The sequence below is a fragment of the Ctenopharyngodon idella genome, chromosome 7, assembly GCF_019924925.1.
Source record: "Ctenopharyngodon idella isolate HZGC_01 chromosome 7, HZGC01, whole genome shotgun sequence".
NCBI classification, from domain to species: domain Eukaryota; kingdom Metazoa; phylum Chordata; class Actinopteri; order Cypriniformes; family Xenocyprididae; genus Ctenopharyngodon; species Ctenopharyngodon idella.
The window spans coordinates 5,716,571-5,729,548 of record NC_067226.1 but is presented as its reverse complement, the minus strand read 5'-3'; the positions used below and the strand labels follow the sequence as shown (position 1 = coordinate 5,729,548).

At 38.0% G+C, this 12,978-nt stretch overlaps 2 protein-coding genes across 7 annotated transcripts in view; one reads left to right on the top strand and one right to left on the bottom strand.

Moving 5' to 3' along the window:
• Positions 1–7,672, top strand: part of herc1 (HECT and RLD domain containing E3 ubiquitin protein ligase family member 1) — a 55,579-nt gene extending 47,907 nt beyond the window's left edge. For all 6 annotated transcript variants that reach the window (XM_051900306.1, XM_051900309.1, XM_051900308.1 and 3 more), the window contains exons 67-78: positions 669–791; positions 905–1,007; positions 1,123–1,292; positions 1,408–1,546; positions 3,664–3,833; positions 3,959–4,128; positions 4,257–4,422; positions 4,958–5,034; positions 5,122–5,374; positions 6,337–6,489; positions 6,606–6,911; positions 6,993–7,672. In XM_051900306.1, the coding sequence (XP_051756266.1) occupies positions 669–791; positions 905–1,007; positions 1,123–1,292; positions 1,408–1,546; positions 3,664–3,833; positions 3,959–4,128; positions 4,257–4,422; positions 4,958–5,034; positions 5,122–5,374; positions 6,337–6,489; positions 6,606–6,911; positions 6,993–7,178 (2,016 nt within the window). In that variant the 3' untranslated portion in view covers positions 7,179–7,672. The remainder of the gene's footprint in view (positions 1–668; positions 792–904; positions 1,008–1,122; positions 1,293–1,407; positions 1,547–3,663; positions 3,834–3,958; positions 4,129–4,256; positions 4,423–4,957; positions 5,035–5,121; positions 5,375–6,336; positions 6,490–6,605; positions 6,912–6,992) is intronic.
• A 261-nt stretch (positions 7,673–7,933) lies between these two features.
• On the bottom strand, positions 7,934–12,951 carry aph1b (APH1B gamma secretase subunit). Its single transcript, XM_051900330.1, has 6 exons — positions 12,604–12,951; positions 11,851–12,021; positions 10,758–10,831; positions 10,554–10,676; positions 10,344–10,471; positions 7,934–8,921 (listed from the first exon to the last, which is right to left on the bottom strand). The coding sequence occupies exons 1-6, from the start codon at positions 12,714–12,716 to the stop codon at positions 8,754–8,756; spliced, it is 777 nt and encodes a 258-aa protein (XP_051756290.1). The 5' UTR covers positions 12,717–12,951; the 3' UTR covers positions 7,934–8,753.
• Positions 12,952–12,978: the final 27 nt, after the last annotated feature.

Below are 12,978 nucleotides of genomic sequence, written 5' to 3'. Positions count from 1 at the left end.
AGTAATCTTATAAATATATATTTTGTTAATGAAATTCAATTCATTTTATGAATGTCGTTTCATGAAGGCATTTCATTTATCCTCTTTTGCTTTTAATTTCGAGTTCTAAAACTTGATTTACAGGTTTAAAGTCACCATGAAATCAAAATTGAAGTTTTTTGGCTTTTAGTATGAATATACTCTTATCTATAAGCTAGTGTGCTCCAAAACAATGACAAAATTTATATTTAGAAGATATAAGCATTCAAAACTCACACTGCCAATAAGGATCATTGATTTTGATGACGCTGCACTTCTCATCAGCTTCTCATCAGATCAGATCAGTGCACAAAATAGGGGATAGGGAATTCTGCACAGAATGCTGTATTTTAAAGCGATGTGGAGGAGATTAAGAAGAGAAATGGTTAGAGATTAGAAGGGCTTTACCAAGCTCTGGCCCAACTGTGATATAAACAAAACGCTATTGGCTATTTTAAAAAAAGGGGCGGAGCTGTTCGATTATGTCCCACCCTGTCATCCTGTTTCAGTTAAAAAAATACATCAACACTGAATAATGCTGCGTGTTTCAAGACACTTCAGTGGGCCTTTAAATTAGACAATCCCAGAGTGTGAACTTTTCAATGGCACTTTACATATACACAATTTTATCTTTTCATATCTGTGTGTAGGTTGCATGTGGGCTGAATCACACTTTGGCAGTATCGGCTGATGGTATGACCGTCTGGGCGTTTGGAGATGGAGATTATGGCAAACTGGGATTGGGAAACTCTACAGCCAAATCTTCCCCACAGGTACCACTACTGATACATTTATGTGACAACACCATCACAAGAATACACAATTAAGCATATTACATGTCATAAACTCTTGGTCTTTACTGAATTAAGTGTTTGTTATTTTACAGAAAGTGGATGTTTTGTGTGGAATTGGAATAAAGAAGGTGGCATGTGGCACACAGTTCTCAGTTGCTCTAACCAAAGATGGAAACGTGTACACGTTTGGGCAGGGTAAGTCATGTGCAGACATGGACGCATACTTGTCTCAGTGGGAAACTGTACACTTCTACAAACTCAAAGCATCCAGAACATTGGGGTTTTTAATGTTTTTACTTTAATGTAACAGATCGTTTGATTGGTCTGCCAGAGGGTCGAGCTCGAAATCATAACAGGCCTCAGCAAGTCCCTGCTTTAATGGGTGTGTTTATAGAGGACGTGGTTGTTGGTGCCGAGCACACACTTTCACTCTCTTCAACTGGAGATGTTTACGCCTGGGGGAGCAACTCAGAGGGACAGGTGTGTTTAGTAGGGGACTTAACAAAATCATTGTTTCCCATTGTTTTTATGTATTAGCTAAAGAACAGTATGGTTTGCAACAGTTTGGTTTTTATCTATTTATTTATTTTTTTAGCTGGGCTTAGGCCATACCAACCATGTCAGGGAGCCGACCCTCATCAGTGCTTTACAAGGCAAAAATATCCAGCAGATATCTGCAGGCCGTTGCCACAGTGCAGCATGGACTGCACCGCCTGTACCACCACGTGCTCCAGGTACAGACACACAAACACTGGCTAGAACTCTGACTCTATTATTATTATTATTGTTACTATTCTATGATTTCAATATTATGTAATACTGAATAATATATATGTATATGTAAAATTGACATCTACACCATTTTTGGCAAGGCTGTCATACGAAGAAATTATGATTATGAACACATGCAAAAACACGAGAGAACCAGCAAAATATTAATAACTGATTATGTTGTAGTCAGTGTATGCTTTTTCCTTTGAGCTTTTTTTTTAATGCTTTTTTTTTTTTTGCATAGTACAATAAAACCTGTAGCTGTAGTTTGCATTTTTGCCAAATAGTCTTGTCAGATAAATACCTTTACCAAGTTAAGTGTTTTGTTCTTCCCTCATATTTAAAATATATATATACACACTATATTGCCAAAAGTTTTGGGATGCCTGCCTTTACGTGCACATGAACTTTAATAACATCCCATTCTTAATCCGTAGGGTTTAATATAGATTTGGCCACCCTTTGCAGCTATAATAGCTTCAACTCTTCTGGAAAGGCTTTCCACAAGGTTTAGGAGTGTGTTTATGGGAGTTTTTGACCATTTTTCTAGAAGCACATTTGTGAGGTCAGGGAGTGATGTTGGATGAGAAGGCCTGGCTCACAGTCTCCGCTCTAATTCATCCCAAAGGTGTTCTATCGGGTTGAGGTCAGGACTCTGTGCAGGCCAGTCAAGTTCCTCCACACCAAACTCGCTCATCCATGTCTTTATGAACCTATGCGCAGTCATGTTTGAACAGCAAGGGGCCATCCCTAAACTGTTCCCACAAAATTGAGAGCACAATGAAATTGTCCAAAATGTCTTGGTATGCTGAAGCATTAAGAGTTCCTTTCACTTGAACTAAGAGGCCAAGCCCAATCCCTGAGAAACAACCCCACACCATAATCCCCCCTCCACCAAACTTTACACTTGGCACAATGCAGTCAAGCAAGTACTGTTTTCCTGGCAACCGCCAAACCCAGACTCGTCCATCAGATTGCCAGATAGAGAAGCGTGATTCGTCACTCCAGAGAACATGTCTCCACTGCTCTAGAGTCCAGTGGCGGAGTGCTTTACACCACTGCATCTAACGCTTTGCATTGCACTTGGTGATGTAAGGCTTGGATGCAGCTGCTCGGCCATGGAAACCCATTCCATGAAGCTCTCTACGCACTGTTCTTGAGCTAATCTGAAGGCCACATGAAGTTTGGAGGTCTGTAGCTATTGACTCTGCAGAAAGTTGGCGACTTCTGCGCACTGTGCGCCTCAGCATGCGCTGACCCGCTCTGTGATTTTACGTGGCCTGCCACTTTGTGGCTGAGTTGCTGTTGTTCCCAATTGCTTCCACTTTGTTATGATACCACTAACAGTTGTCCGTGGAATATTTAGTAGTGAGGAAATTTCACAAATGGACTTATTGCACAGGTGGCAACCTATCACGGTACCATGCTTGAATTCACTGAGCTCCTGAGAGTGACCCATTCTTTCACAAATGTTTGTAGAAGCAGTCTGCATGCCTAGGTGCTTGATTTTATACACCTGTGGCCATGGAAGTGATTGGAACACCTGAATTCAATGATTTGGAGGGGTGTCCCAATACTTTTGGCAATATAGAGTGTGTATATATATATATATATATATATATATATATATATATATATATATATATATATATATATATATATATATAGAATATAATATTATATATTTACAAACTTTTACATTAGATGCAGTTAATCGCAATTAATCGATTTGACAGCACTAATTAATTTTTCAGCATTCCAGTTAAACCATCGAGACTAACATAAATGAAAACCTATGTTTTTGTATGTCGTTTTTTGATGTCCTCATTCCAGATTTGTTGAACTCCTTTCCTATGTGACGTATTAAGTTTCGCATGAATTTGACAGACCTGTTACATTATATTCACTTAAAAATCCTTAGTTGAGTGGCAAATTAAATGTACAATAATCAGTTATTTCTGAAAATCGTAATTAGACCCAATACTTACAATTCATTCAGTTTTACACGATTATGTAAAAAAAAAAAAAAATCAAGCATAGGTGTGATCATCAGTTGTTGAGATGAATTGTTTATGTTCAGGTTCATCAGTGCCTCTGCAGCTGGGCTTGCCCGTGTGTGTGCCTCCTCAGTACAGTGCCCTAAGAGAGGTCAGTATGGAGGCTCTGAGGGCCCGACTGCGCCTGCTCTACCACTTCTCTGACCTCATGTACTCCTCATGGAGACTGCTGAACCTCAGCCCCAACAACCAGGTATACACACTCTCAAAAACGTACAAACATGTTTGCATCGATTTATTGGTTTACTTTGAGTCTGTTGGACAAAACCCCATGAGCACTGACTGTGATGTTGCAATCACGACTCATTTCGATTTCAGAGCTGCACGTCACGCTATAATGCAGGTACATGGGGTATAGTCCAGGGTCAGCTGAGGCCCCTGCTGGCCCCTAGAGTTTACACACTGCCCATGGTGCGCTCCATCGGTAAAACCATGGTGCAGGGGAAGAACTACGGCCCACAGATCACAGTCAAAAGAATCTCTACACGGTCAGTCATGTAGCCAGAACACTGGTTACACATTTAATTCTTAATCTTTGCCTGCTTTTCATCAGAGGTAAAATGTAAGATTGTATCTTAAAAATCTTAATTGTATATTTTTTTTCCTGTTTTCTCAGAGGGAGGAAGTGTAAACCCATCTTTGTGCAGATCGCCAGACAGGTTGTGAAACTGAACGCATCTGATCTGAGGCTGCCGTCACGAGCCTGGAAAGTCAAGCTCGTGGGGGAGGGGGCAGATGATGCTGGAGGGGTGTTTGACGACACAATCACAGAGATGTGCCAGGTAGGGTGATCCCGACTCTAACATTTTCGACAGCCCTACATTATATAGATCAATTTCTGTGATTTAATATTTTCTGTTAACATAAGAGGATGCTTTTTATTAGAGCTGTCAAATGATTAATCACGATTAATCGCATCCAAAATAAAGTTTACATAATATATGTGTGTGTGTACTGTGTATATTTATGTGTATATATAAATACACACACATGCATGTATATTTTTAACAAATATATTATATTTATATATAAAATATAATAATAATAATAATAATAATATATACATGTAAATATTATGTATGTGTGTGTATTTATATATACATAATAAATATACTCTGTACAACATTTATTTTGGTTGCTATTAATTGTTTGACAGCACTACTTTTTATATATAAAAAAAAAGGATAAACATTTTTAACGCAATAAACACAGCATCCTTTTTTAAAAAAATTGACAGCACTAATATAATCACATCACATCATGACATCTCATGAAAAATGAATGAGTGTTTAATTGCGTCATGTTGCTCTGTTATAGGAGCTGGAGACAGGAGTGGTGGACCTTCTTATCCCTTCTCCCAACGCTGCAGCAGAGGTGGGCTACAACCGAGACAGGTGAGTGCAGACAGACAAATGTCTGAATATTGTATTCCACTAAACTAACAAACTGATCGGGTCTTCTTGAACTTTGTGTGGCCTCAGGTTCTTGCTGAATCCCTCAGCCTGTCTGGAAGAGCATCTGCTGCAGTTCAAGTTCCTGGGTATTCTGATGGGAGTGGCCATCCGCACTAAGAAGCCTCTAGACCTGCATCTCGCTCCAATGGTGTGGAAGCAGCTGTGCTGTATTCCTCTCACCCTTGAGGATCTGGAGGAAGTGGATCTGCTCTACGTCCAGACACTCAACAGCATCTTGCACCTGGAGGACAGCGGCATCACCGAGCAGAACTTCCATGAGGTGGAGTGGATGCCTACGAAATACTCATTTTTACAGTCTTGTTTCTCATAGGGGACATGTGCTCATGTGCTCGGTCTAACTCAGTGGTTCTCAACCTGGGAGGACCCCAGCACAATTCCAAGGGGGCCCCGAGATGGCTTAAAATACATGTCCTACTAAATATACTTTAAAATAAACTAAATTAAAGCTGCTAAATTAGAGCTGTGCTCTAGCGGTTAATAAACAGAACTTCATGCGTCTTGTGGAAGAACATTGTAGCCGGAGCTACTTCTCTCTGTTTATGTCTATGGCGGTTCATGCAGGTACTGTGCTACTTTGCAGCTGTGCCGGCCAGACCGGTCTAAAATAGTCAGAATATAAACACTTATTATAGGTGTATCGTAGTGATTCAGGGTAATACAAAAAAAATGGTTTGGAAAATGGATTCATGTTGTACATTCTCATTATATCATTTTTGTACATTTTGAACACAATAAAAGTTACGGACAGCAGCTTTAACTATAAATCCATATGTAAGCTGAAATCGTATTTCTTATTTTAATTTGTTCCCTCAACAGATTTAATTTTTATTTAAGATCCAGAATTCCATCAGCCTTAGAAAATCTGGATAAACTTGTACTTTAGACCTGGAAAGTGATAAAAAAAATTAATGAAATCTTACAGACATGGAAATATTTATTACAAATATAAATATTTCTAGTAATGTCAAGCTCTAATATATTTTATCAGGTAGAAATTATAAGCAAAAATATTTTTAGAACCCTTTAATGACTAAACACAAATGACTAAAAAAGTACAATCGATTCATTGGTAAAAGTGTAAACCCTGAAGAACATTTAAACTTTTAACTTCTTAATTTTTCTTTTTTTTTAATCATACATAGGGTTTATATTATTTATAATTAATAATTAATTAAAGTTCTAGTTTCTATAAACAAAAACTTTCTTTTCCTTTTTTAATAGATGATTCCACTGGATTCATTTGTTGGCCAAAGTGCTGATGGGAAAATGGTTCCCATCATCCCTGGAGGAAACAGCATACCGCTGACCTTTTCCAATAGGAAGGAGTATGTAGAGCGTGCCATTGAGTATCGCCTGCATGAAATAGATCGCCAGGTGTGTTAAACTCAATGCTCAGTTGTCTAAATGAGTATCCTTACCTCAAATATATGGGAGCGTATCCACACCTATATAATAACTTGTCATCTGATCCTGTCATTCATGCGCGTTAGGTGGGGGCGGTGCGCGAGGGCATGTCCTGGATCGTCCCTGTTCCCTTGCTCTCCTTACTAACAGCGAGGCAGCTGGAGCAGATGGTTTGCGGGCTGCCTGAGATCAGTGTGGAGGTTCTGAAGAAGGTGGTCCGGTACAGAGAGGTGGATGAGCAGCAGCAGCTGGTCCAGTGGTTCTGGCAGACTCTGGAGGAGTTCTCCAATGAGGAGAGAGTGCTCTTCATGCGCTTTGTCTCGGGACGCTCCCGTCTGCCAGCTAACACTGCTGACATATCTCAGAGGTTCCAGATCATGAAGGTGGACCGGGTAAGAATGTGACCATGTTTGTATGGATGGACATGCATTTGCATTTATCATGTACTAATGTGCATCTCTGCTCTCTTTAAGCCGTACGACAGTCTTCCCACCTCTCAGACGTGCTTCTTCCAGCTCCGCCTCCCTCCTTACTCTAGCCAGCCGGTCATGGCGGAGAGGCTGCGTTATGCTATTAATAACTGCCGTTCTATCGACATGGACAACTACATGCTCTCCCGCAATGTGGACAATGCAGAGGGATCCGACACAGATTACTGACCTTATGTGCACACATAAACACAGTGTACACTGTTAGACTCACTTTAGTATTCAGTGCAGACTTTTATGATTTTTATGATTACATATACATCTTAAACACATAATCAAGTGTTTTTATTTCACCTTTCATTTCTTAGCAATCAAGCAGAGCTTGGGTGGGCCGCAATCTGTTTACACACATGTACACACACACACGTGCACGTGTGTTGATTGTATATTCCTTCTCTTAACTTTAATGCGCAGTCTTTCTCCGCTATTAATTTTTTGGCTCTGCCTTTTTTTCAGGATATTCTGCATGAAAGTGTTTTATTTAAAAAAAATTAAAAAAAAAAAAATTGTATAGAATGACAAAAAGGAAAAATATTGTACATTGTGTATAATGCTTCATTAGGAAATTGTTTTACATGAGTATCTGTATTTATTTGAATTTTTTTGAATCGCCTACACCAGGTTTCTTATGTCAGATGCAATAAATGTTTGAATCTGAAACTGCATTTATGTATTGGTCACAAATTCAAAATAAGGGAAAAAGAAAAATGTGTGGGGTCAGCAAGTTTTTTTTTTTAGTTTGATACTTTTGTTCAGCAAGGACACATTAAATTAACTTTTTAGAACACAATCGTGTATGAGATTGGGGATTAAATCATGACTTGATACACATTGGGAATTATTTCCCATCTTATTTACAAACACAACCAGCATGGGGTCAAAAATGTACTCAGAACAAAATGCACATTTACACAACAATTACACAATTACAATTAATCAAGCTACTTTATTAATGAAAATGTCTTACATCTTACAAAGGAAACTAAAAGCATACGAGTCCAATAAAAGTGACATCTAAACAGATACCACTGACCCCACTTAGGTGTTTAATATCATTCAGAGCTTCCTGCAGAGTAGATACAGAGAGTAGTGGTTTTATTGAAGAGTGGCCACTGCCTTGCTCATTCAAGCCCAAGCAGTGTAAATGCATTCAAGTACCACTGGGATGGCGATACATGGGAAAATTAAACTGCTGACCTAGGGAGGGTTTAAGGAGGATATTTTAAAAGACAAGAGTACAGATGCATGAATTAAAAGGACAGCCCAACACCATACTCCAGGGTTTGAGTACAAGAGAATCTGTTCTAAGACTCATATTAGCAGATGATGAGCCTAATTGGTCAGTTAAACAAAATACAGTGGAAACCCTGACAAGAGGGAGAATAAACTATTTAAAGGCCAAACTTATACAATACCTCATTTAAAACCTGCTACGAAGGAAAAAAATCACATATGAAAGCAGTTCTAGACATAATTCTTTAGTATAAAACACACACGTTCGCTCTTTGACATGGTTTCAGTGTCTCGCTCACACACAGAACATGAGGTACAGAACAGAAAACGGAAGAGGAGGTAATTACAGAAAGTGCAAGATCTGCAGACATAAAATTCCTGTTACTCGGCAACCATTCGTACGCAGACTACCTAGACCATAAGCCTCCCAGAGTCCAGGGCTGCTGGCCGTGACGTCGGCCTACTGGCTCAGTGAGCCGGTCTTTGGAGAAAGTCCTGTTTGTAGCGGATGGGTTATCTAGGCCTGTGATTGGCCAGCAGGAAGTCTTTATCTTTACAGGTGAGGCAGAGTTTGAGGTTCCTCAAAGATCCTCCAGCACATAAGTACGCCCAGGCCGCCATGACAGACAGTATGATGTAGGTCGGGATCAGACTTCCTTGATAGTGTGGGTTTACAAATGTCTGTGGGGAGAAAAAAAAAGTACCAATGTTTCACATGATGCACTTGTGATCAGAGTTAGTCAGCTGTATTAGTCATGTCTGTTGTTGAGTAATGCTTTACTGCAGGGTTTCTCAAATGGAAACTAATAATTGAATCAAACGTCAAATTAAAAAGAATAAACGTGGCACAATTTAATGAAAAACTAAAATCATGATATAGCTAGGTGCAAATATAAAATGAAAGACGATTTAGATTAGGCACAGTGTTTTCAGCTTCAGTAAATACTGCTTCTTACCAACTACATCTCTGTATGTGCAGTTTAAAAGTTTAATATGCATTTTGGGCATGCAATGTGTGCTAGGTTCACTTTATTTAGACATTCACACAATTTCATTAATATTATTATTAAATATAAATATTAGCATTGTAATTTGCAGTGTAAAAAAAAATAGGCCTATAATCAAATATTTTTTTTACAAGACAATTGTAATTTACAACAGTATATATTATATATATCTTCATTTTTATAATTAAAATTAAAACTATATTAACAATAAACCCTATATATGTGCAGCCCTATATATATAAATAATTTTAAAATAAAAAAAACAATCAAAACAGGGTTATTATTGTTAACTAAAATGATTAAAAACATTGTTAATTGAAAAAAATAAATTATAATTATTAGTTGAAAAACTTAAAAGTAAACAAAAATTAGACATGTTGCCTTGGCAATAAAATAAGTTAATAAAATTATTAACTGGAAATAAATAAAAACTAAAGCTAACTAAAACTGGAAAAAAAAAAAAAAAAAAAAGCACATAACGAAATTACTATTACTTTAAATTAAACTAAAATTAACATGAATTAGCTTTTATTTTAGTTTTCATTATTAAACTCTAATAAAACTACAATAATACACTAACTAAAATAGATTAAAAGTTGTTTACTTGCATGTCATGTGACTATTAAAAATTCTATCATTTACACACTCTCAGATTGTTTCAAAGCTGTATAATTTTTTTTATGTTATGTTGAACACAAAGGAAAATATTTTAAAGAATGTGGGAAACTGAACAGTTCTGGGCCACTATTGACTTCCATAGTATTTTTTTTCCTACTATGGAAGTCAATGGTGCCCCAAAGCGGCCTGGTTACAAACTTTCTTCAAAATATCTTCCTTTGTGTTCAACAGAACAAAGAAATTTTTACAGGTTTAGAACAACTTGAGGGTGAGTAAATGATGACAGAATTTTTATTTTTGGGTGAACTAACCCTTTAACCAACATCAGAAAACCATGAACATGTGGATGTAACGTTAAATTATTGAAATATTAACTTAAAATCTCAGGGGATACTTCCAAGTAAATATTTTATGCCAGAGGTGTTCAGTTGACAATGTTTGGTACCCCTGCATTACAGCATGATATGTGTTGACTTACCAGGCATGATACTACAAGATGACTGATGACCACAGCTCCAAGAGCCCACCATCTCTGTCGCTCACACGCCTCGAAGAAAACGACCCCCCAGAACATGTGCAGCAAGATAATGGCCAGTGTCATAAAGGCTGAGGAGAAAAAGCACACATTGAACATTTGAGTCACACTAAATATGATTCTCTGGGTTTAAACAAACTTGCATCTCATTACCTGAGGATATGAAGTAATGCTGAGGGTCGCCATGGATACCAACAGTTCCTGGACCCAAGGAGTCCGAGAGTATGTTGACCACAGAGAACGCACCGCTCATGAAGCCAAAGCCCAGCCCTGATACTGCAAACCAGTGACACACATAGTTAAACAAACATCGGACATTTATTGCACTACAAGCAGAAACGTGTGATGGACATTTACCATAAGCTAGCTGCCGCATGGAGATGGGCATGGTGTCCTCCTGACTGAGCGCCAACAGGCCTTCATTTGCTTTCCTGAGAGATACAATAACAGACGTTAACAACCACCCTCCTACACAACACCAACATTGAATGCCAATGTGAATCACTGACGTAATCTTTAAGCTATTTAAAGACCCCATGAAACCTGACGAGGACTTGTGTTCAATGTTTTCTGTCATGTGTTCCTACTACAACAGGAAGATTGGGTGGGATATACACTAGTGTTCTGGGGTCTGTGAGATTTTTTTTTTTTTTGTAAAGAAATAAATACTTTCATTAAACTGATGAGAAGTGAGAGCAGACAATTTATAATGTTACAAAATATTTCTATTTCAAAATAAACACTGTTTGAATTTCTATTCATCAAATTGTCCTAAAAAATGTATCATGGTTTCAACAAAAATATTAAGCAGCACATCTGTTTTCAATATTGATAATAGAGTGCCAATCGGTACTGAAATTTTAAAAAATTTAGCCAATCACAGACATATCTGAATGATGCTGAAAGTTCAGCTCTGCCATCACAGGAAAAAAATTAATTTTAAAGTTATTTTAAATTGTAATATTTCACAATATCACTATTTTTACTGTATTTTTCAAACAAATGCAGCCTTGGTGAGCATAAGAGACTTATTTCAAAAACTAAAAAAAAAAAAAAAAAAAAACATACTGACCCCAAACTTTTGAATGGTGGTGTTTTTTTGTTTTTGTTTTGTTAAAGCAAATATGTTTAGCTATGTCATAGTCATGAACCATGATTCACTACTTCTTGGTCAGTTGCAGGGGAGGGACATTTTCATTCTAGAGAGCATTTGATTGGACAAAAATCTGTCTATTGCAACATGAGTGATCAAGATTTTTGCTTCCATTTTCACGGAAGAGTGCAAACTAGCATATAGATGACATCAGAGTTTAAACACAAAACACAGTCCTGCCACTTAAGTGTTAAATATCAATACAGTTGATGCTCAAGAACACGATATGCTGTTATGTTTAGGTTTATTGATTATGTAGCTACTTTCAAACACAGAAAATGAATGGTTAATTCTTACTTCAGCAATCTGTAGTAACCATATCTGAAAGTCTCCTGAAGCAGTACAGAAAGCACGACTCCGAAAATGAGCAGCCCTCTCTGCTGAGTCGCACTGTTCTTGTTGCTGACCTGAACTGTGATGAACCACACAAGAGAGGACAGCAGCAAAGACACCAGCCAGAAGAAAGCCCTAAAACAAACACAATCATGTTACAAATACTGTCGCTCTTACACATTCCATTACTTGCTATTGCTCTTAAAGGAGTAGCTCACCCAAAAAAAAAAAAAAAAAAATTCTATCATTATTTTCTCACCCTGTTCGGGTTAGTTTGTGGTCGGTAAGATGTTTTTGAAAGAAGTCTCTTTCGCTCACAACACAAGGATGCATTTATCTGATCACAAATACAGTAAATTGTGAAATATTTGGATCAATTTAATGCTGAATAAAAGTATTAATTTCTACAAAAAAAAAAAAAAACATCTTACAGACCCCAAACTTTTGAACAGTATTGTATGTATTTTTGTGTGAGATATTCCTTTAAATATCTTTAGGTTCCAAAATCTCTCCATGCATTTAAAGATGCGTGAGCTTGTCATGTTCTAGCAATATTCTTAATAAGCTTCAGATCCTAGAGATTTCACTAAAGCAGCAGATGTGAAGTTGTGCAGTTCTCAGCCCAGATGAAGTGCTGTATCACGGGACTTTCAGACATCCACACCGAGCCGCACACACACCGGGAGAGGAGGACAGCACATCTGCCCTGATACTCACCCTGCTATGAGGAAGATGACACGCAGCGGGTCCCGGGCGATTGTAAACAGAAACAAAGAGATGGCCGGGCCGAAAGCGATGAACGTACAGCCGAAAAACACTGCCACAGTCATGATGGAGCTCGGCTAACCTGCTAATTCACTCAAATGACTGCCACTTTACCCTCAGAGGCTATCAACACACTTCATCCATGAGAGAGTCATACGGCTGTCAATCGGTTCGTATAAGCAACATAGATCAAGAGTTATCGGAGCGTTTATTGTACCCGTTTTCTTCGAAATAGGTTAAGTGGGTTCAGTGCTGCGCTTGAAACAGTTCAGCACAACGGCTAAGGTTACTTCCGGTTCCTAGTCATGTGACCTCGTGTTTTTCATG